The sequence below is a fragment of the Falco naumanni genome, chromosome 11, assembly GCF_017639655.2.
Source record: "Falco naumanni isolate bFalNau1 chromosome 11, bFalNau1.pat, whole genome shotgun sequence".
Classification (NCBI taxonomy): domain Eukaryota; kingdom Metazoa; phylum Chordata; class Aves; order Falconiformes; family Falconidae; genus Falco; species Falco naumanni.
In genome coordinates this window covers 6,276,742-6,299,978 of record NC_054064.1, presented here as the reverse complement: position 1 = coordinate 6,299,978, position 23,237 = coordinate 6,276,742, and the positions used below count along the sequence as shown (strand labels likewise).

The window sequence follows — 23,237 nt, the reverse complement described above, 5'->3', positions numbered from 1 at the left end:
AATGATGATCAAGCACATCCCTTGTCTTTGTAAAAGCCTTTTTTAACAATGGTACAAGAACTGAAAATGGTATCTTGGTACCTGGAACTAGTTTTGCTAGCCCTGAAGCAATCAGACACGATGATGAAAAGAAAAGGAGGGGGTGGGGGAATCAATTTTTCTTTTCCAACTGTCATGTGATTAAAATCCATTAAAATGCAAACAGGCTTGAATTTTATTTTATCCATCAGTGGCCACACTTCACTGTCCCTGGGCTACGACTGTCTCTTTGTGAATTCTCTGCACATAGAGGAGTCAAGCTCTAGGTTTAGGAGCGATCAATCTAGTAAACCTTGCTAAATATATATGTGTGTGTAAATTTTATAATGACCTCCATTTTTCATGTTGATTTACATTGATCATTGAAAAGTACATTCAGGTTCATGTTTGCTCATCTCCGAATAAACAAAGCGAAGGCTGTTGGGTATCCAAAGACAAATGAGACATTACAGATGTAGACAAAACCCATCATCACCCTGAAAGCATTTCTCTTTGAAATTATGTAGCCATGCAAAGTTATTCAGAGCAGAGATTGCTATATGTGTTTTCAGTTCAGCCTGGGCCTGCTGGGGGCAGGGAAGGAGTGTGATGAGGCTCTATGCTGTCACTTTTTTCCCTTCCATGTACTCAACAATTCAGAAATACATGACTCAGTACGGATGTTTTTCTTCCCCTTGCATTCTACGGTTTCATTTCTCAGGACACTTCTCCTTAAGCCCATATGTCTAAGTTCATATATAGCACATCTACCCAGAGTTTTCCCATTAAAATAAATTCATCTACATCCATTTGAACATGCGATTCCCCATCAAGCACAACCACGTAAATTAAATACAGTCAGTGCACCAGCTGGGTTCATCCTGCACAGGAATACTTCTTTTCTCATCTGCAGACTCTGTCCCCTTTTTCCTTCAGCAGAAAAACAAGCCCGTTTCAGGGACATACAAGTCTGGAGATATAAATTATAGTTTCCACAGTAACAGTAGGAAGGTGTCAGAAGTCTGGGCACATATGCTGCACAGCACGGCTAGGCTGTTGTAGAGCTAGCATCCACCAAATTCAAGATGCTACATATGCACACAATGAATTGTTTTGGTTGCTGCACAAACACAAATTTCTCAATTAGTACATTTGGGCCATTCATGTCTTATGTTAAAGCAACTCAAAACTCCAGCTCTACACATACGACTCCCCTCAGACAAACCCAATGGCATTTTATAATTACATTTAAGGGCCCACGCTTCTTTTTATAGACATGTAGCATTCACAGAAAGCTCAGAAGAAACTCCACAATGAAGAAGGAAAAACATATTTCCTGGAAAGAAGTTCTCCCCTTTTGCAGCTATTAGAGTATATCTAAGCAGGAGCTAACGATCCATCATTGGGCAGGTTTTGTGGCAAAGTGCATTGAGCTCGCTGCTGGGGATAAGTCAGCTAAGAACTACCTTGTTAGCACAGCTAAAACAGTGGCTGCTGCACCCACATCTCTGTATGTGGAAGGGAAGGGAAAAAAGAAGGAAAAAAAAATCACCAGCAGTGCAGTGTCAGATATGGGTGAGCCTAAGAGCTAGGCCAGCCTGGGAACAGCACAGGGAGCACCTGGTTATCATCAGTGCGGGGCTGCCCAACCCTGCTGTGTGCTCACCAGCATCCAACGCGCGTGCCCGAGGGCACCAGCCTGATTTTGGACACATAGAGGATTTGCATCTGCAGGACCAAGACAAGGAAAATTTTGTACCATCCCTTACTGACATACGTCGGCTTGCTCTTTCCCTATTGTTAATTACGTACACTGCTACTCCACTGACTTTTCTGAAGTACCAGCGTGACTAGCTGAGCTGTTTCCTTGAGATTATGTATTAACAGCAAAAGATATATAAACCTCTTAATGCCTAACCCCACAAAGTCACAAGGGCCTCACCTCCCACCTGATAAAGCATTCAACTTTCCTAGGTGCCCCGTGCTTTCTACAAGTCTGGATTAAAAGGCTTTTACTGACATAGGTCATCACCAACATTGAGACATCGTAAATAAGAGTCAGATCTTCATGACAGTTACACATGCGAGTGCGGGTGGAAGTCACAGTCAGGAATCATGAAATCCAACCTCGAGACATGATTCAGCTCTGGTGCAGCAGACTCTGAATGATTATCCCTTCCTCTCCCATTCCTTTTCAAAACATCATCCTATTTTCAGTAAGAAGTCTCGGTATCATTTAGTACCACCTCAGTAAAGGAAAGGACTTTCATTTCAAGGCATCGGTAGCTTGAACTATACTCGTTTTATCAAGGTACAGGAGGGCTGACAGGAAACCTACCGCCAACCACACTGCAGCCAGACGCCGGCCCTTGCTCAGCACCACACACTCAGCAGCCCCAGCCTGAAAATGCTAGCGTCTTAGCATATTAAGCATGCAAGCCTTCATTGCTTTATAAAGCTCGCAGAGGAACTGGTTACTAAGGCAGGCTATTTATACAGGACACAGCCTATATACTTGATCAGTAACACAAAAAAAAAGCGTTGCTTGAGTGAAGATGACTGTAGGCAACTGGGACCTATTCAGACCTGGGTATTCACCTTCTTCCCCTCACATGCAGCTCATGCAGTGGCACTACCTGGAGCAGTGTTGTTGACAAAGCCTCTTCTAATGTACAAGTGTAGCCAGAGCTAACAGCAGTGCTGAGGTAGATGGAGACACACCGCAAGAATTTGAAGTTTGGCAGATTTTTTGGTAGCAATTTATCAAAACTGCTTGCCAAAGCATCTGTGTTACTAAATGACTGTTGGAGCAAAATTGCTCTTCAGAGTGACATTAAAAGGGCTTTTATTTTTCTATGAAAACGCATTGTAAACTCGTAAGACGTAAGTAGAAGTAAATCTACAGTGACACATCTTAGGATGAGTGAGATGCAGCTAGAAGTCTGACCATCCCATCATCACAGAAGTACGCAATAATCTCAGAAGATTTAAAGGTTTTACTCAGGAGTAGTCAAGAGTATGGGATGCAAGAAACTACTTCAGCTCCTACAAAACATGCAAAAGCAGCTAAAGTCAGACATAAAATGAACAAGCAGGTCTGCTTACAACTTGCCATTGGACTTGGCAGTGTACTTTCTTGTATTTCGCTTTTTAGAAGGAGAGATTTGTCTGTGGCGAAGGGAGAGGGAGGATGAGGAGAATCAAAGAGCTTTGCAACATAAACAAATCTCAAAAACTAGAATTCGAACACCATATAAAGACAAGAAACTATTAAACCAACACATGACTGATCCCCTAGGTCTCAAACCTATAGACAGCTTCAATAGCGATGTGTGGTGATGGCTGACAGAAATGCATGCATTTGAGCTGGAGAAGTGTGTTTGCTCACTCCCTGTTCTCACATACCACCGTCAATAACCTGGCTCCTCTCTGCATCAGTTTTTCAGCAATCTGTTTTTGAGAAGGACGCTCCTATACCAAATGCATACATCAAAATGATAAGCACATTCCCTGCAAGGAATAAGGACAGTGAATGCATGCTCTCTAAAACATGAGCTTCTTTGAGAAACTAGCTATTTCAGTAATTTTTTTCTCTACCTTCTCTGTACAAAATATTTTCTAACTTCACTTGAAAAAGCGGTCCCGTAACTCATAAAAAACGCTTTCGCCCACAGAAGACCAGATGTCTAGCTTCAGTTCTCCTCATAGTAAGAGCAAAACCACTCAGAGGACAGTTGGTTTCAATGCTAACATGTCAAGAGTTTTGTGCTTTAGCCTGTTGTTTACACAAACAGCTTCCTTTAAACAAGTGATGTTTTAAAGGATTATGAAGTATTTATTTCAGAAAGGTCTAAAGAGTCTCTTGAGTAACTACCACAGAGAAAGTATCACCACAGAAAGCACAAGGCTAAACAATAATACAAGTTAATTAGTTAAAGCAAGCCATCAAGTGACTCTGTAGTAGAGCAATGGTATAAATAAGGACACAGATATAATCTTGTGTGTTTGTTTACTTCTAAAATGCCATTGCTTTGAGTCCTAGATCACATACTGTTAGCATTACAAATCTATACCATTCATTATTGGGTGAGTGGGGGGTGGGGGGGAAGACCTAAAACCCAAATAATTTGGGTTTGTTATTTCAAGGAAAAAAGCGTCATCGTGCCTAGGAAGTGCTCGATGCATGCAGGCAATTTTCATCTCGGGCCAAGCTCCATTACGGGCAGCATTTGTGGAAATGCAAAACCAGGAAGCTTTGCCTGAAGAAAATTTTACCACGGCAGAACTTACCCTCTCACTGCAGTCTACAAATCCATGAATCTCAAGAATTCAGGTGCCCATTTCCAGTATCGAATAAGCTTAGCAGGGACTGAGCCTTCCAGCACAGCTGAAGCCCTGGGTACAGTTTCCCTTTCTGCACACTGACAGCTGTGTTTTAGGCCTATCTTTAAGAAGAACACAGAATTTTGTGAAAAGTCTAACACAGTTTCTTTCATACTTTCTAAGCCTGGGCTCGCTTACCCCTCAAGGGAAGCAGCAGCGAGCAGCTGCCCTCCGGGGCTGGGGGCTGGGTGCCGACGTGCCACAGCCAGCCCCTAAGCCCAGCGATATCTCCCACTGCCCCCCCCAGGATCCTGCCCTGCTGGGTCTTGCAGTGAAGTTTCTCTTCCCAGAGATCCAACAGTCGAAACGTGAAGCTTTGCCAAAGACTCCAGATCCAACTGCTCCAGACATAGCTCCTCCTCTGAAAAGCAACAACTGTTTTTTCCTCCTCCAGCCATTTCCTTCTGACCCTGTCTGGCCTGTTATCAAAGGAAAAGCTTCTCCCACCAAAACCCCAGATCTTTACTTCACCAGGAGCCCTTTCTCCTAATCTCCACGCTTTCATTCTTGGCTGCCTCTAAGAAAACTGCATCTCTTCAAACCCCTATCACCCTGCAAAGAAAATACAGGAGACAAGTCATCTCTAGGACACAATTAACCCCTTTTCAGATTCATTCCCACGCAATAATTTCTCATGATCAAGGTAAATCGCAGGTCATATTCTCGCATGTACCAGCTGTCAGCCTCCTCTGCACAAGCAGCATGAAGTCCAACATCCCAACAGTCCCACGGATATGGACCACAAAAACAACAAAAAGCAACCTGGAATGCAAGACTCTGCCATTCACTTGTATGATTTCACAAGTCAGAAAATAGCTCTTACAAATATAAATGTCCTCATTCATCCCACTGAATGTTAATTTTTGGATTCAGAATGGTCTGTGGATTAAAGACATGAAAATCAACAGGCAAGACTAAAACGAGTACAACTACCTGCTTAGACACACCATTCATTAAGTGTAATTAAAACCAGATAAGCATAATTTTATTAGCTTCAGATATTACGGCTAATTATTTTAAGTTGTGTTCAGAAACATTCAGCTGAGCAGTATTAACCTATTGCTCACATTAAATGTTACAGTGCTTGGGATGAACCAGGCATGGCTCCCCAGCAAGGGAAATCCTCTGGGGTGCAGGGTGGTGGTGGGGTGTTCAAGTGCTACTCAAAGCTGCCAAATGCCAGAAATGCTCCCCTGGCCATTCCCACCCCCCTGTGACTGTTAATATACCACCTAACACAGTATTTACTCCCACAAAGCCACACTACAGATTAAAAAAAACCCAAACACACAACAGACCGATACCGGACCACAACATGTTATTTTCATAGTTACGACTCTATAACAACAACAGTCATTTTAATGCATTGTAGGGATTAGGTATAAGCAGCTATCTTGTATCTGTTCTCACAATTAAAATGAGTTTTAACATTAAGACTACATCTTGCAACAAAACACAGGGGATCGTAGCAGGAGGCAAATAAATTGACATTTGCACAGCACTTCAGCAAACACATGAATTACAGAGTAATGTAATTACTCGACTGTGTAAAAGTCCCCTAATAAAAACCCCACCAAAAATCAACTACTGAAGAGCAAAAGAGATTTGGGAGTGTAGGAACATGAGTCAGTAGAAGGGCTTCTAAAATGAGAAATTGGTTTTTAAAATATGAAAAGAGTAAAGCTGCTCCAATGAGTAATAAATACTAAATTCCCAACTCAGACAGGAAGAAACAGTTTTGTATTTTGGGAATCACTGAAAGAAACTGAATGTGGTACTGCCTTGGCTTTAGTTTGAGTTATAGATGTGAAAAAACAAACCTCTAAGTAAGTTTATATGGAAAGACCTAAGAAATAGAATGTAATTAATCTATACTGTAAAGATAATAAAAAGAGTATATAGTTTAAATACTTCAGTCAATTATTAAAAAACCAAAATTAATTCCAGAAAAGCAAGGATATAAAATATTCTCTCTGACTCTAGGCACAAAAATAAAATGAATTAAAGCATTAAATCAAACTTAAAAGACTGAAGAAACATATCTTTACCCAGGTGAAGAAAGAAAAGGAAAGAATTCTAAAGAAATGTCTTCTATGATAAAAGTTGTAAAAGAGAAAGACCGTGAAAGCTAAAAGTACACTCAAGTGAAAGAGGTGAGTGTTTACCCTCTCCCCACCCCAAACCAAAAGAGAGATACCCAGGGAAGATATAGGTAATTGATTCTACTGAATTATTTTGTCATCAATCTACAATTAAACACTGCCCTGAGACCCAGATAAGAAGGAACAGTGAAATAAACGTTACCTGAGAACTCTCTCACAAATCCATTCTCAACAGTGTTAAAGGGTCACTGGAAATAGTCAGAAATAATCCAAAAGGCGCAGCAGCTCACCTGCAACCTTGGATCCAAGGCTTTGTCTGTACAGCCCCTTCCTTACCTTGTTTCTACCAAAATCATAGTATGTTCACAATCAACACGTTTATCAGAACGACACTTCTCCTTCCTCCAGCCAATACATTTACTAGAAATTGAAATGTTCTCAGATTTCTTAACTTACAAATAATAACAACTTCATACTGAGTATATATCCTTTTACTTTCAGGCTTCGCATGTGCTAATGCAAATTCTGGTTCAAAATGCCAGGCTCTAGAAGCTGTCAGAAGTCAGCACATAAGCCCCAAAAGCTCTTCATTCCCACCCGGACCGGCCCAGGCTTCTCCGGTGGAGACCCATGGAAAGAGCTCTGCTCTTCCCACTGACTGCCCACTCCATGTCCTCTTTCTCCTAAAACCTGTGCCGTAGCATGTCGCAGAAAGCATGCCACATGCTTCAGGGAGCCTCTGCATCTTGCCAAAGCTCTGGGCAGAGCCAAAGGAGGCAGCTCGCCCAAGGCTCAGCATCCTTTCATCGCCAAAGAGGATGCCTGAGTCCATGCAGCAGGGTTTTCTACAGCCAAGAGCCGATGAAGCAGTGTCTGAACATGCTTCCTAGACTGTGAGACCAAGTGGAAAATATTTATCCTGATATTTTCCCCCCCCCCCCCTTTTCTTTTTAAATCCCACTTCCCTTTTCTCAGGTTGCCAAAAAAACCCCAACTGATCCTCTTCGGGGAGGGTACAGCTCCTTGAAGACAGGAACTGCCCTTTCGCTAGGCTTACAAAGATCAGTAGCAACCTCCACCGATCGCGACACAAACCCCTGCAGACAACTCAGCCTCTGTAATTCTGGTGCAGAGATGAAGCGAGAGGCCAGGCAACTGTTGGAAGGAAGATAATCTTTTAAAAAGCTGATAATCTGCAAGTATTTCAGAGGAAAATGGAAATACTTTCAATGAAGTGAGCTTGTGGAAATAAAGGGCTTGGCCCCTTGCACAGAAGGGAGACAGAGAGCATGCCTCCTAGGTATCTCCTTTGGATAAACTCCAAAGCACGCCTCTCCCACTGGGTATTTAACAACATGGAAAAGGTCCTCTGGGGTTTGGGTTGCAGTGACAAGAACTTCTGTCCAAATAAATGTTTCCTGAGAGACCTCTGATCAAGCTCTTCCAAGCCAAACAGTTTGCATGCTTTGGAGAAACCCCATGCCTCACACCATCTCCTGGCTAGTAAAGTGCCTGAGCACTTCTACCACAGACTTCAGTTGCCCGAGGATTCCCAAACTCTGCCTCTCTTGGAGAGGAAAACAGAATCCATTTTCCTGGGTTTTTTCCTGAACAGTGGACAGGACTGTAGGCACGGGAAGATACCTTCTGCCTGCCCAAGCACCAAAACTGGTGGTGGAGAGTTAGTGACCCCCCTCCCTAGAACTAAACTTGTGTGGTTGTGGAAGGAGAAAAGATCTGATCGCTTCTGAGCATCTAGACTGTGGTTGAAGAACATGATAGACTAAGCATAGTTCTCTCACTCCTTTTGCCTCCAAGCTATCTCCCTCAGACCTGAGATCTTACCCCTAGGAGCTCACAAGCGGTGCCACTGTTTTATCAGGTCTCAGCCTATAGCACTGTGTGGGGCAGGAGATGCTACACAGCAGTTCCAGCTAATTCTGGCAACAGCAGCTCTTCTTTAAGGAAAGATAAAACCAGCGGTAAGCAATTAGTTGTCCTATGGCTACATACCCCACATAGCAACACGTCTTACAAGGTGAACTAGTTCTCTTAAACCTAAGCTGTTGTCTGCTTGAAGATCAGAGGCTCAGCCACTGAGAAGGCAAAGGCTGAAAAGAAATTCGACAGAGGTGTCCAACCCACCAAAAGCTCTGTGGTCCTTGACAGCAGCCCAAGCAGGACCTGGCCGTTTCAGGTGATTTTGTGGGTGACTGCATCAACCTTGTTTCCCCAAACACCTTCCCAGCTACGACTTCCTCCCTTGGGAGAGTTCTGACTTTTAATCTAGTCTTACTGTTCTTCTCTCAGTTCCTGAACTGTGACTCTCTCTGCAAAACCAGTCTTGGCAGGCTCAGGCACAGGTTTGTCTGACCCCAAAGAGCCAAAAAGCTCTGACACTGTCCCATATAACCAACATGAAGTATTTACCAAGTGGCAATAATACAATACAAATAAAACAATACAAATAACCCTTTTCCTCTGCTTTACTTTTCACACTACTAAAAGCAAAGCATCCCAGTAATCTAGTCGACTGACAATACTTTGGAATTATGAGAGAATCTTTTGGTATCAAAGCATATCAGAACTGGGGGAGAAGGAAAGCACAGCATGCTCTGCCCTTCACATGATGTGACATTTTGATCCAAAACGCTTATGTCACACAGAATACCCTCCCAATACTGCTTGCTGACGTATATTGGCGGGCAGAAGAGAGCAAACAGAACGTCCCAGTCTGCCATAGCAATTCGGCCTCCCAGGAAGTCTCAACACCAGTGGAAGCCTGCAGCAGAAATTCTTGTCTCCCCTCTAGTCATTCATGTTAGAAATAAAAACCCAAACCAAACAACCCCTTAACAAGAAGCCACCAACAGAAAAAGAAAAAAAAAAAAAAAAAAAGTAGTTCTATGAGCTCTTTTTCCCCCTATGTATTCCACGCAATTTAACAAGCATCATCAAGCCGAATTCCAACTGCAAAAGCTCTCGGAGAAAACACAAATCAGTGACTGTAGGTACTTAGATTTGAACAGATACCTGAAGCAACGTGACTGCTTCCAGCACCAAACATAAGCTTGTCAGGGACATTCCACTGTGACTGAAAGACTGAAACCCCTGCAGACAGACCATATTATTCTTTCACTACTACTACTACTAAACTGAGGGTTTTTGAATAGTGATGACTTGTCCAGCAGTTACAACTGGATCCAGATGTTACTGAGTTTTTAATACAATAATCTGGAGGACTCTGGAAACTTCTGAGGTTGTGGGAAAAAGAAAGGTTTATTTTTTGGTTTTATTACAAATTTAAACTTTGTGGAGTTTTTCAGAGCATCATCAGTTACCCTGTTCAGGCTGGGTAGCCCATTAGAAAGTTCCAGGAAAGACCAAGAGAACAGAATGCAAATTTCTCTCCTTTTCCCCCTATTTTTTTTCTGCTTTATGAGCGTTGTTATCAACAAGGTGCATTTATGAAATCTCAGACTAGCATCTTGCTGACCTCAGTCCCAGCTGGCTAAACCTTTGCAACACCGCTATCCTTGGCATCTACCAGAGACCAGACTCTGGTAGTTGGTTTTTATTTTTCCTTAAAGAAAAGCTGCTCTTGCCAGAATTTAATTGGTTGATTACAAAATGGTGAATCTAAGTATGAGGAACTAGATCCATTTTGCTGTCTTGAACACTGTTTAACAGACAGCTTGATTTCTCTCTCTTCCTGGTACTTCATTTACAGTAGCAGGCTGCATATCCCAGTCAGGGCACTGTAATGCCACGGAGGCTACCATGCCTGCAGGACTGCACCCCACACACAGGGTGCATTGGAGAGAGAAATGCCACTGCTTCCACCAGACGATGCTTGCTTTAAAGGCAAGTCCGAGTCTTTAATCACACACCCCAAAACATCTCACACCACTTCCTTACCAGGAAAGGCCCTTTTTCAGCCGCTTTTTAAAAAGTCAGATACAATATCAGAGCACTGCCAACGCCATGTTAATAAAACCAAGTTAAAAACCAGTTTAAATAACTATCATATGTCTCCTGTTACACAAACAGAAGTAGAACAAAACAAAAATGAGTTCATTACCTGTACTCAAATCAGTATCATTATCGTCTGTCTTCCCTTCATTGACTGACTCATTGCCAGGCTCCCCTTTTCGACTCATTATCTTTGAGAAGCCACTTGAGAGAGAGGAGAAAATGCCACGGATGAAATAGCCCTGCTGTTCAGAGTCCACTGAGCGCACGGCTTGCAGAAATGGCTTTGCATGCCTGTTTCCAACATGTGGCATGGGTTCAGACAGAGAGCGGTTGAAGGGAACACGAAATGGTCTCGTCCTTGCCTGGAAAAGCATCTCTGTTGGGTCTTTGTGGAGATCATCAGTGCTGGTAGCATCCACGCTTGCAGAACTTTTGGCAAGACTTGGATCACTGCATTCCCCTTTCAGCCTGCAGGAGCTCTCTCTTTTGCTTATCTTCCAGGGAAGCCGAGGATGCATCTGCCACCTGTATGCTCCGAGAGGTTTCTCTGGGTCAGAACTCAGTTGTTTATTCATCTTCTTGCTTTTCATTTGGTGGTACCAATGATAGCCCTTCAAAGCAGCAGTGCCAGCATCTTGTTCCGACAATGATCTTCTGAAGGTCCTGGGAGAGAGACTGTGGTGCTTTTTGAAAGAATTCATTTTCCACCCCTTGAATTTCAGCTCTTAACTTACATTCCTTGTTGCTTAATAATCATATAGCCGTAGTCCCTCACCATTTTAAAGCCCCAGTCACTCTGCTCACCACTGTGAACCACAAGCAGAGGTTCTTCCTGAAGATCTTGACCATCAGTCCCAAAACCAGGTCTTTCTACATCTCAGCAAGAAGGACGTGCCCTCACCTACAGCAAGCTGACTTCTAACAGTACATGAAGCCTTGCTAAGCTTGCTGATGCTTCCTGCACTGCCACATTTCTGCACCAAGCTTTCAGGAAATGACTAAAAGAGCCCAGCCATGAAAACCCACAGTGGTGCTCTGCACCAATCACACTTTGCTTTTTTCAGTCTACATTAAAGATTTGGTTAAAAAAAAAAAAAAAAAGAATACGAAAGTACTTCTCTCTAGAGTCACAGCAAAGCCAAAAAAGCGTTAAAAAAATTACAGTACTCAACAGAGTCATGCATGTTATGTTCTTCAGTTAAATAGTAAAGTACATAACTACACATATAGTTAAGTATAAAGTAACAAACAACATAAAGATGATTCCTAGAGTTTATATTTACCACAGGTACGTCGTATCACTTAAGAAAACCTCAGAGTTGCCTTTTAGAGAGAGGTAAAATGGGCAGAATCATCAGAAACGAATGCTGGAAGCCCCAGAGAGGAAGGCAAACGGGAGGAATGGAGTAAGGAGAAGAAACACTGCAACTTATGTAGGAAGAGTGTAAATACACTGAAGGGAAATAAGTAAAGGGGAGGAGAAAAGGGACAGAGAGGGGTGGGTGGGACATCACCAAACACAGACCAAAGCAAAGGGAGGGTTTTGAGGCACGATCCTCTTGTAAACACAACAGGACAGCACGCAGATTTTCATTTTTCTCCTCCCCCCCCCCCCTTTTTTTTTTCCTTAAGAACAACATAATGGGGCTTTATTTTTATGAACCTAGTTGGAATAAATGAGATGGAAAAAATAGTCCTATCTGTTTAACCAAGAGGGGAAAAAAAAATTCTTGCCTTCTCCACAATTTAAGAAACAGCTGACTATTTTAAAATCTCATAAAGAAAATATCCGCTGGTGAACTCTGATCATGTTTGCCAAGTTTTAGACCAGAACACTTAAATCTCAAGTCTACTCAAATCCCTGAAAATAGGGGGTTTATAATGGAAATGCTGACAGACCTTTGGCAATCAAGTGACAATGAAAGCTACTTCTCTGCTTAAGGAAAACAATAATCTGGCCTGGCAGACCAATAAAGCTTAACTGACCTACTGTGGGATCTGCCTTTAAGCTAGGCTGCATTTGTCAGCCAGAGTACATTCCTGACAAATGCAGATGCAAAAACTTCCTTACCTACGTGTATGCATGGAATAGGGTGTCACTGCTCCCCAGAACAGTCATGAAGTTACCCAAAGACTTCCATCACATCAAGAAGTAATTTCTCTATTCAGCAGCAAGTTACATTTTACAATTAGAAGCAAAAGAAGTGACTATCTAAAATCACCATGTTCAAGAAGTCACAAAAAATAACCTCAGAAGCAAAACCAGCTCAGACATCGCAATACAAATTCTGTATCAAAAATAATGATGCTGACTTTTGTGCTTTGTAGAAAGTCATGCTGCTCAGAGCACGAGTCTTAAATGACAAAATACACTTAAACAAGAACTCTGCTACAATTTCCATCCAGAGCAACGATCTCAAGGATGCACAAGGAGCAGTGAATACATACAGAGATACAAGTACTCCCATCGCAAAAATGAGACAGAGAATTCACCAGGAAAAAGTTAGCTGGCTCTTGTCTTCTGTTTCTTGATCCCAGGGGACTTGCATGGGTTGAGTTCTTTTAAGTAATTACTGACTTGCCTCTCATACGCTGCTGGCAGCTTTTCTCCTTCTCGATCCTTTTCACAAAGCAGAGGCCTGGGAGTGCTAGTTTCTGAAGGCTGAAGCAAACACAGCATCGAGGACACCAACTTTAACTGGGTCTACTGCTACTAGGTCACCCACCCCTTTCAGCAGCGGGTCCTCGTTTTCCACGTTAAGCCTTTTACTACTAATGTGGCAGCAGTGCTTTGAACAAATGCTTTGAATTAGCCAGTCTGGTGAAGTAGGCTTTGTGGAACTTCAGAAGTAAGTATGAGTAAATACAACAGATGATGATGTGGTTCACTCTAATGGCACAAGCCATAATCAAGCAGAGAAAACTGAGAATGTGAGGCAGGTTTCTGGTCAGCTCTCTAAGCCTTGCTTGTACAAATTTCCACTAGCACATCTACATCTACTTTTGATTTAGGAGCACAGAAGGGCAGGAGAGGACAGAAAACGGACAGACAGTCTGTTCAGCTCAGCAAAAGTCCCCCTGGGATTTGCTTGCTGTAGGCTTCTAGCACACTTTCTAACTCCAGTTGAAATGTAACAACCAAGCTGAGCACCCATACGAACCATGTTCTGAAACAGCGTTTTGAAAGCACTTATCTGCTGTATCAGCAGACTCAGTATGATCAACAGGAATAGCTCAACTCTGATAACATGACACCAGCTGCGTCAACATTATTCTGAATCCGGGATTTATTTAGCACAACCGCACTTTGGACAGAACAAATCTTCAGGTGAGACGCTGTCTTTGCATGAGCACAGAGGTGAGCACCAGGCCTGCTACTATCCTTGTTCTTTTTCACTGCCATCCCGTGGACACCTGGCTGTATGGAAAAATCATTTCATCTCCTTCCCAATACAGCCTGCATGACACCAATTACTGACTTACACAGACCACCCATTTCAGCAAGGGAACGCACAGAAAGATTAACCATGTCTCAAGTTACAGCATGAAGCGAGGTGCAAAACCAGTTACGGGTTAACTCTACTCAAAAATATTTTTATTGGTGTGGCCAGGGATTGGACCACAGTTCTGTGCAGACCTAACAGCACTGAACATGAAGCCCAGGAACATCAAAGTCACAGTTTAGTTTAAGTTTGAATAATGTTAAGAAGGGTCTTACTTTTGACTTCTGATTTCACTTTTGATTTCACGTTACCGCTGCTCAGGCGCAAGTTTTTTGTGATCAAAGAAAATGGTTATCCAGCTGCCTCCACTTAGCTGAGGTTTCACAGTGCACTCTCTACAGAGGGCAAAATGGTCTTTCTTAAAGTGCTTCCAAAAAGGCATATAAGGCTTACATGTTTGTTGACATCAAATCACTGATACACAAGTTTGCTTAGTCTACCAGTAAGACAATTTTTTTAATTTCTACCTCAAAAATTTTAGACTGGGCTTTCAGTCAAACTGGACTGACTCTTCCTTATATACACAGCAGCAGCAGCAAAGATACTGCCCAAACAAAACCCCTTTCTCTATACTAATTCTGTGCTGCTGAGTTAAATTGGTCTCACTTGGCTCCAGCATTTCTCGTACAGATAACACGCAAGAGACTAATTCACATAGCAGAACTTTCTCCTTGACCCGCAGTTCAGCTACTTACGCAAAACCTCAAGCCCTTTCAGAGCAGCAGTTTAGCTTGGGAAGCATTTATACAGTCTCACTTTCATGAAAAAATCAGCTTACAGCAGTGACTAACATATTGGTTATGTGAGATCTCTAACCATACAGAGCCACCCATTCAACTGTCAGCAGGTAGAATAATTTCAATGGAAGAAAAGAGCTTGTCAATTAACTTGAGAAAGCCTGGAGTATCTTCCACTTACACCTCCTGTTTTTAATACCTACTGCATAAAAATGTGATCCTCTGCTAGGAAATTTCCTTCAGAAGTTATTTTTTTGGTAATGTTTGCAGTTATTTGTGCCAAATCATTCACTTAGCTTTTTCAGAAAATTACTATTTTCTTCCTAACAATCTAGTCATTCAGTTACCCACTTTGACATGTTTAATAGCATATATTTCACTACTCCTAGATATTTAAGTAATTTATGCACAAAATGCAGATTTGCTATGTTGGAATATAATTGTATTTCAGCTTTAGGATAATATTGGAAAACAATCTTTCTTAACTATATAACAATATTTCACAGAAAACGTACACAAGCAGCATCACATTTTCACCGAGCATATGAAGATAATTCTTTGGCAACAGCCCCCTGCGTGGGCAGTCTGCTTTCCACCATTCGGCTTTCAAAAAAACCTACCCATCTCTGCTGCATGAAGCTTCAGAAATTCCTCAGAGTATCTCTTGTTTAATAAATACTATCAGCCAATTAACAAAAAAAAAAAAAAAAAAAAAAAAGCAGCAGCACAACCACAAAACCCCCAAATGCTTCATTGCCAACCAGCTGGAGGGAGAACTTGTCTCTGATGATAAAAATTAATGTTTAATGCTCTCTCTCTCTCTCTCTGAAAGCTGTCTAGTGCTTGAGTAAAGGCACTACAACATGTAAAATTTTAGTGCATCTTTAGCACAGCTTATATTGAGAAAAAGAGTAATTGAAACCTCCCGTGACTAAACTACTCCATTTCAAATTAGTTTTGGACCAAACACAAATGTAGCAGCTTCTCATTTTTTAAAACATTTGCCAAGACATGAATGGGGAAGGGGCAAAGAGAAACATGTTTTATAAAAAAAAAAAAAAAAAAAAAAAAGGAGCAAAAACCCAACCCAACCCCCACACAACCACCAAGACCCACAACCCTGAACATTTGTGCAGCACACTTGGGTTTTCAACTGTCTTCTCCTCTAAATCATAAAGACAGCAGGTTAAGAAACACCGGTTCTGCAAAGATCTCAGACTAAGTCACCAATTACCAGCCATCAAGTAAGTTCTTCAACATGCAGAGAAGTAAAACAAATTGCACCCTGCACCCTCCCCAGAGAAATCAGAAGGGATGCAGTCATGCAGGGATCCTCAGTTTTGCAGTCTGCCTACACTTAGCTCTTTTCCCCTTCAAAACTAGCCCAATGCTCGCTGCACTGGAACAGGTCACGAAGGAGTAATCAATATATAAAGCAGAAACCATCACAAAAGTCTTCCAATTGACCCAACTTGACATGGAGCTAAAGGGCACAGAAGATGAAAGATTTTTCCTTCCCTTTACAATAGGGACTTTTCAAAATATTAAGTTTTGTTTATGCAAGGCTAAGTAATTAATGACCTAACATCCCCTTCCCATCTCCTATCACTGAGATTCATCTGTTTCCCCCTGCAACATTTCCTGCAGGTGGATATCACTTTTCCTCAGCTCGGTACAGACCAGTGCACCTGACTTACTCGACCGCTTAGCATGTAGTGCACAAAGTTATGCCGAGGACAAATGAAATAGCACCTTATCAACTGTTGCATTTGGGATTAGAGTGGCTGGAAAAGCAAGGAGTTTGCTGGAGTTTGGAATTGGCATGGCTGGAACGCAGATAATTTAACTGAGCCAAATTAGAGTTTCTCTGAGCAAAGCTGCCCCGTTTATCTCACAAGCTTTGAGCTGGCAATGCGTATCAATGACCACACAGAAAGCTCACCTGCCCCAGATAAATCAAGGAGGTATGCCGTCTTCACCATCACTATGCTGAGAGCGAAATGCATCTATGAACAAGCTAAATAGCGAGACCAAAGCACTTAAATACCAGAGAGTACCGCAATTTCCTGATCCGAAATTGCTGTGCCAAGACACGTTGTGCTGTCATTGCCCTGTGTTTCCAAGCCTTTTACCTTTCCCTATAGGCAAAGCCGCAGTGATGCCAACTGACTCGGCTCTGCATTTGTGGTGCTCTAGTTTCTGAAGGCAGGTACTGAAAAACTCTTCAAGATTTCTGCCCCCTCATTCCATAGCAAAACTTCTACAATTTCTCTGCTGATACAAATTCCCCGCTTGAAAATCTTCTGGCTTCATTTTTCCATGCCATTCCCGTGATCTGCATGAGAAGCTGCTACAGCCCTGACAACTGAGCAAAGCAGTGAAAGATAATATAAATTTATGAGATGCTGGGTTTTGGAAGGATGCCAGGAAAAGTTAGCAAGAAAATCCCATTTCAATACGTTGCCAATAAACCTGTAGAACAGCGATGCCAGATTTTAATTTCACTAGCAATCTTTTGTCGTTGTTGTTGACGACAAAACGCAGCTCATGCCAAGTTTGAAGGGCCATAAAAACATACATTTAAGAGCTAGCCAAGCGCGTACAGCGGCTGAGCGAGCCCACACACAGCTGCAAGCAACGCCACCCTGAGCCAGCCAAGTATTTAGCAACATGCACTGGTGCAAATAAACAAACGTATAACCTGAAGGTAAACACTCTGGCAACTACTTCATAGCACAGAAAATCGTAACAGTAAAAAGACCCATCTGCAGCGAGTGGCGACACTTGCCTCAGAAATTTGTAGACACTTGCTGGTTTTCCGTCAGGCAGGCAAGCTGTTGGCCCCGACCTGCGACACTGCTGCTCGCACAGGTCTGGCTCCTCCGTGGGCTTACCACCATGCCCAGCTGTGAAGCCACCGACACATACAGCAAGCTCAAGCTGAAAGAAACCCTCTGGAGCCACGGCTGTAGCTCCTAAAGACAGACAAGTGCACTGACCTACTTCGCTGCCAACTTTTGCAAGACTGTCCTTCAACTGTATAAGTAAAAAAGTGCTTATCCCCACTCCAACATCCATTTCTTGATGATCAGATGTTGTTCTTGGCACCATGTGAAATACATGCAAGCTACTGATTTAAGTTTTTAATGCTGTTTTTCAGCCGGTAAAATTACTTTTCCATCACCTCATTCCTTTTCCAATTGAAGTTTTCTGGACTTTTTTTTTTTTTTTTTGGGGGGGGGTGGGAGGGTGGAGGCAGCCAGGGGGCAAGCATTATTCCCAACATCTTAAAGCAGGGGGTTACCAACAGAACACAGTTTTATTGCTAGATGTGATCCCTGCAGGCATCAAACCAACTGCAGCTTAAGTATTACCAAGAGGAAAAATAGTCATAGTATATACGCATGTTAATAGATAAACACCTAAAAAATGGTCTTGGTAACTATGCCCAAGTAGCAGGTGCATATATTCAAACTTTCCAGGCATTATTTTTATGTAACTGTAAGAGAAGCACATCCTCGGTGCAGACTGTTGCAATAATAACACCTACCAACTCTACTCTCCACCAAGGATATTAGGCATTGGGTTTATAATTTCATTCTGTACTTTTTTTAAAAAAAATTAACTGTTCTAACTCTGTTGGCCTTGTTTTGTCATGCTCTTCCCTACAACAGAGTGAATAAACTACTTTTATTTTAGCAATTCCTTCATGCAACACTCGCTTTGTAAGTGTATTTTAAAATGTAGTTTCTCAAACACTAGAAATCCCACTGCAAAGCCAACTAGCTGCAAAAGATAACCCCCAATTAATTGACAATACTTTCCAAAAATCATTGTGTATCAATGTACTCTTATGGTATAAATAAGGAACAAACTTCAGCAAAATCCATAATTATAATTCTGGCATTTACTATATAAACACCACAAGTAGTAGAAATAGCCTTGTCCCCTGCCATGACTCTGACCCTTACCCTGCACTGGTGTTAAGCAGCAAGACTTTGTGATAGCTGGGGTGGAAAGATGGGTAGCAACAGGACATCAGGAGAGAGGTTTTTCCAATGCCCTGTGCCAAGCACTTACTGTTCTGGAGTCTGGTTTACTGTTAGAAAATGCCAACAGGCAGACCCGGGGGTTTCCATGGCCAAACTAGCAAGACTTAAGTCTAGCCTGTGACAAGAAAGCGAACTGTTAGCTCACACGAACAGAACTATAGTACATTTCTGAAGTACCTAACACCCAAGATGTTTGACACGTATGGAATCCGTGTGTGAACAGAAGGAACATGACTAAACAAACTTTAATTTTTGAAATCACCAAACACATACTTGAGTTGCCGAGTTGGTTTTACATCCAGTCTGCATAGGGGTTCACAACAGCACTGATATCCAGTGGGGTTTCTGCCTGCGAGACCAGACAGTGTTAAAAGCATGAGCCATGGAGATGGGCACGGGGAGCTGGGCATACAACCAACCAAGAGCAAGAATTCACAAATCGAGAATTATTTTAGGCTCTGAATTTAGGCAGAGAAATACCTTAAGCTGTATGAGAACTAGCCTAACACCCACCCCACAGCCCGTCCAGAAGACTGTATTAATATTAGCAAACTGAAGTGCAACAATTGACAATAAATCAGCGGTGTGCAGGAGTTTAAATCAAACCTTCATCTAAATGGAGAAATGGATCACAGGGAAGAAAAATAAAAGATGCCAGTATCTCAAAATGCCAAAAGTTTGCAATGAAAACATTTAGTACCAGCTTGGAAAGACAGTCTGTGTAAAATTCCAGTTGCTGTAGCACTAACTACTACACACCGCATGGAGAAAGTTTTAAAAAACCCAACCAAAACAGAAGGAAGAAATAAAAGGGTGGGGGCACGATTATTACACGTACATCACCTTCTAACCAGAAGAGTTCTTTCTCCACAGGTTGTCTGTCAGGAACAGTCTTGAATCAGTGCAAAAGGCAGAAGTCTGGGACAGTGATGAAGCACTAAGATGAAGATGTACCTTCTGCCAGCCCGAGCCAACTGTGAGACCAGTGCGCCAGGGCTGGAAGCGGTTTCACAACAGGCAACAGCGTGCAGAGCCAAAAGATGAAGCAAGGTGACCTGCAGGCACCAAAACCAGCACAAGACTGGGAGAAAGGAGCACACCATCTCTGACTAAATCTATACCTGTGTTTGTAGTTTAAAGAATGATTAAGGATGTCCAGTATAGGACATTCCTTGTGATAGCACCACATGATCTCCGAGTGATTGATCTGTCTGTCCTACTACTGAGCCTGAACTAAGAACTGAAATGAAATCCCTCAAAAGTTAATAATAAAATGTGTCTGATGGCAACATGTACAAAAGAGGCTTTCCTAAAAAAAGAAAGATACCAAACAATTTCAAGCTTTGAAGAGCGAGGAAGGGAGGGAGAGAGGGAAAGAAGACAATTTCTCTTTCAGAGACTATGTAGGGAACCAATCTATGATACATGCACACACCTCCTCACTGCAGGACAAAACAAAAACCAACCAACCAAACAAAAAAACCCAAAACAAAACAGAAAACAACCTGAACGTTGTGAAAAACGGATTTGCACAAAGCAAGAGTTATTGCATCTCAGGCAGAGCTCCCACCGTTAAAGGAAGGAGGGCTGCTCTCTGTGTCAGCTGGGCAGGGAGGCGGAAGCTCAATCTTCCAACTGCACACAACAGCGAGCCATGCCCACAACACAAGCACTTCATTTATTTTGTGTCTTCTCTTTTGTTATTACTGTACCAGAGACTACTTCTCTTTCAAGTTCCAAAATTACTTTGGTTTTGTTTCATGAGGTGTGAATGCTGGCTTACCGGATGACAGAAGTGCCTATTTCTGAGGTCAATCCTTTCTAAATTGAGCATGCAAAGTCCCATTTGTAAGTTTGCACAAGCAGCACTTCCAGTAGACAACTACTGTTCAGCAATCTCTTAAAAAATAAATAGTCTCAGTTATTTCCAGTGCAAAAAATGGAAACTTTAAGCAAAAGGTTTAATTGGACCAGGGAAAAACCAAAACCAAACCAACAAAAGATTCCCAAACTGCATGCTCTTGCTTAGAGCAAAACCCTCTCCAGTGGGCATCTCTTAAATGCTTTTTATTTAAACCCACACACAGTTCTGTACAAGCCACTTTAGGGTGCTACTATCACAGCCATCACACCTACAAAGCAACCAGCTTTCAGAAAGAAGCCACTAATTGTCCACAAAAAAATTACTGCCAGTCCTACGAAATGACCTGCCAACAGCCAGCTGCACCACGGTCATGGGAAGCAGCAGCTTCAGTTAAGTTTTCTCCCACCCTCTCAATGCACAACTACTATCAAAAAGTTACTTGATCAAAACATTCCTCCTCAAACTACTGCTTGAGTGCATTTCAAGACCTTCAGGTTTACTCACTTCATCAGCAAAAGGGAAAATGAGCCGCTATTTGTAGTTTTACCTTGACCACGCTAGCATTGCTAGTAAACCACGCTCCATCCTCATCGAGCGGTGCACAAGTGCTGCGGACAAAGTCCGATTCTGAAACTGCATCGTGAAGTTTCAAAGCAACCGGCCAACAAGTCCAGAAGTATTTGCTCTAAATATAAAACACAAAGGCACTTTGGGTTTTATAAATATGTAAGCAACGACCAAGGCTAGACTAAACTAATGAACGTGTGTATTCCAATTCCAACAGACAGGACAGCGCTCGTATGGCTTCACTTAGTTACTTCTTACAATCTATGCCTTATAAAAAGGTTTTTACACATATGAAACACTCATATACCAGTGAGACATAAAATCAGGATGTAATCAAATCTCTACAGTTTTATGTACAAATCCTTCAGGACTTCAAGCTGCAAAACTTGAATGTGAATAATTGCATCTATTTTCTAATAAAGACCATGTGCCTCAGGAGTCAAGTACGCAAGTTTAAGAGCGCTGCATAATATTTTTGGAGGTATTTCTATTTCAAATAAGCAATCCAGTTAAGCAGAGATAAACAGGCACACACATCAGGGACCTTGTTTAAACAATGCACCAATTATTGTGATAAATCTAGCTGCCAAATCTAAATATAGACTTTTAGGAAAAAACAATGGAGTTTGAGTAGGAGACAGACTTCTCATATTTACTGTTTACCTAATTATCCAAATGAATGTGCAATTTGGCCTCTCTCCCCTTTTCAGACTGCATGACCACTCTCCCACTCAGAGCCAAGAGAGCTCTGGCTGTTACTGGAAACGCAGCGTGATCCGGCACATTTGATGCTACGAGTGCACTTGGTGCAATTTCAAAGCTTGCATCACGGTTTGGGTATGTGCGTACTCCGCTTCCCCCAGACAGCCCCATGCCTGACACAAGGCAGATAGGCACCGCAGGACTGAGTCACAGCTACAGAAACAGGCATTTTTAATTTTTTTAATATATCTTTTATTTTATTTTTATTAGATGAAGGCATGGGGGGAAAGAAAAACCCCATTCCAAACCCACTCGAATTTTCCAACTTTGGGTGTCCAAACAGGAAATGAGAGGAGGAGGGGGAACAAGGAAGAGAAAGTTCTTTTATTCAGGGTTGTATTTTTAGACTATTACTAGTTTTGTTTTGTCATTCTGCTACAGAAACTAGACCTGTGTGAATTAATGTAGCATTATTCTTTCTAATTTTTGCTAAGTCCGTGCTGCAGTATTAACCTAATCTCCTTACATGGGACATGGCTGAGCATTTGCTCCCCCAGCCCTGCTGGAGCTGGTGTTTTTCCACCACAGATATTTCTAACTGCAGCATACATCCACCCATACATTCCCTCTTCCCTCAAACCATGTAGGAACAAGTAGAATTCACTCCTTCTGTGTTAGGAAACAAAATCTACATACTGTGGACACTGAACCCAAAATCTTGAGTTGTTCTGAAGCATACTACTGTAATGTGATTTATAACCATAACGTATAGAAAGGAGTGCTGCTGAAATGCTTTTTCTCCTTGCTAAAAATACTCCTGACTTACACTGCCTTTGCCCTTCTTGATCTATTGATATTTATGAAAGCAAAGCTCAGTTTTGCTGGGCAGGCTGAGGCTAGAGGAGAAAAATCTGTGCCTGCTATTGCCCGCTCTTATTTTAGTTCGTAACAGTTATGTACCACATTTATTCTCATTGTTTCTAAACAAGTTAAAACTAACTTGTGTTTTTTTTTAACAAGTTTCTCTCCCCAGCTGTCATTGCTAGGGTTATTGTCAAACTATTTTTTTATTTCCTTTCTCCATGCTTGCACAGCACAGGCCAAACCCATTTGCAACTTCCCTCCCTAGATGCAAGTTGCCATGCTTAGATCAATTATACAGAAATACAATGACTTACAGTAACCACTGGGGAAAAAACAAACATATGGAGCTCAACTTATTTATAAATATCTTCAAAAAGGAGCCTGGAAACATTCCACCCTGGGCTGGTGATGCGTGAGGCAGAAGTGGTGGGGAGTGGCAAGGGAAGAGGCAGACAGAACAAGGATTTTTT

The 23,237-nt window shown here is 42.1% G+C and overlaps 1 protein-coding gene across 8 annotated transcripts in view; it reads right to left on the bottom strand.

The window, feature by feature from the left end:
* Positions 1–23,237, bottom strand: part of RASAL2 (RAS protein activator like 2) — a 187,249-nt gene that overhangs the window by 116,840 nt on the left and 47,172 nt on the right. For 3 of the 8 annotated variants that reach the window (XM_040610591.1, XM_040610592.1, XM_040610593.1), the window contains exon 1: positions 10,585–11,492. The exons of 4 other annotated variants lie outside the window; for them this stretch is intronic. In XM_040610591.1, the coding sequence (XP_040466525.1) occupies positions 10,585–11,179 (595 nt within the window). In that variant the 5' untranslated portion in view covers positions 11,180–11,492. Of the gene's footprint in view, positions 1–10,584; positions 11,494–23,237 lie in introns of those variants that run through there. One more of the 8 variants, XM_040610595.1, reaches the window with a different exon arrangement.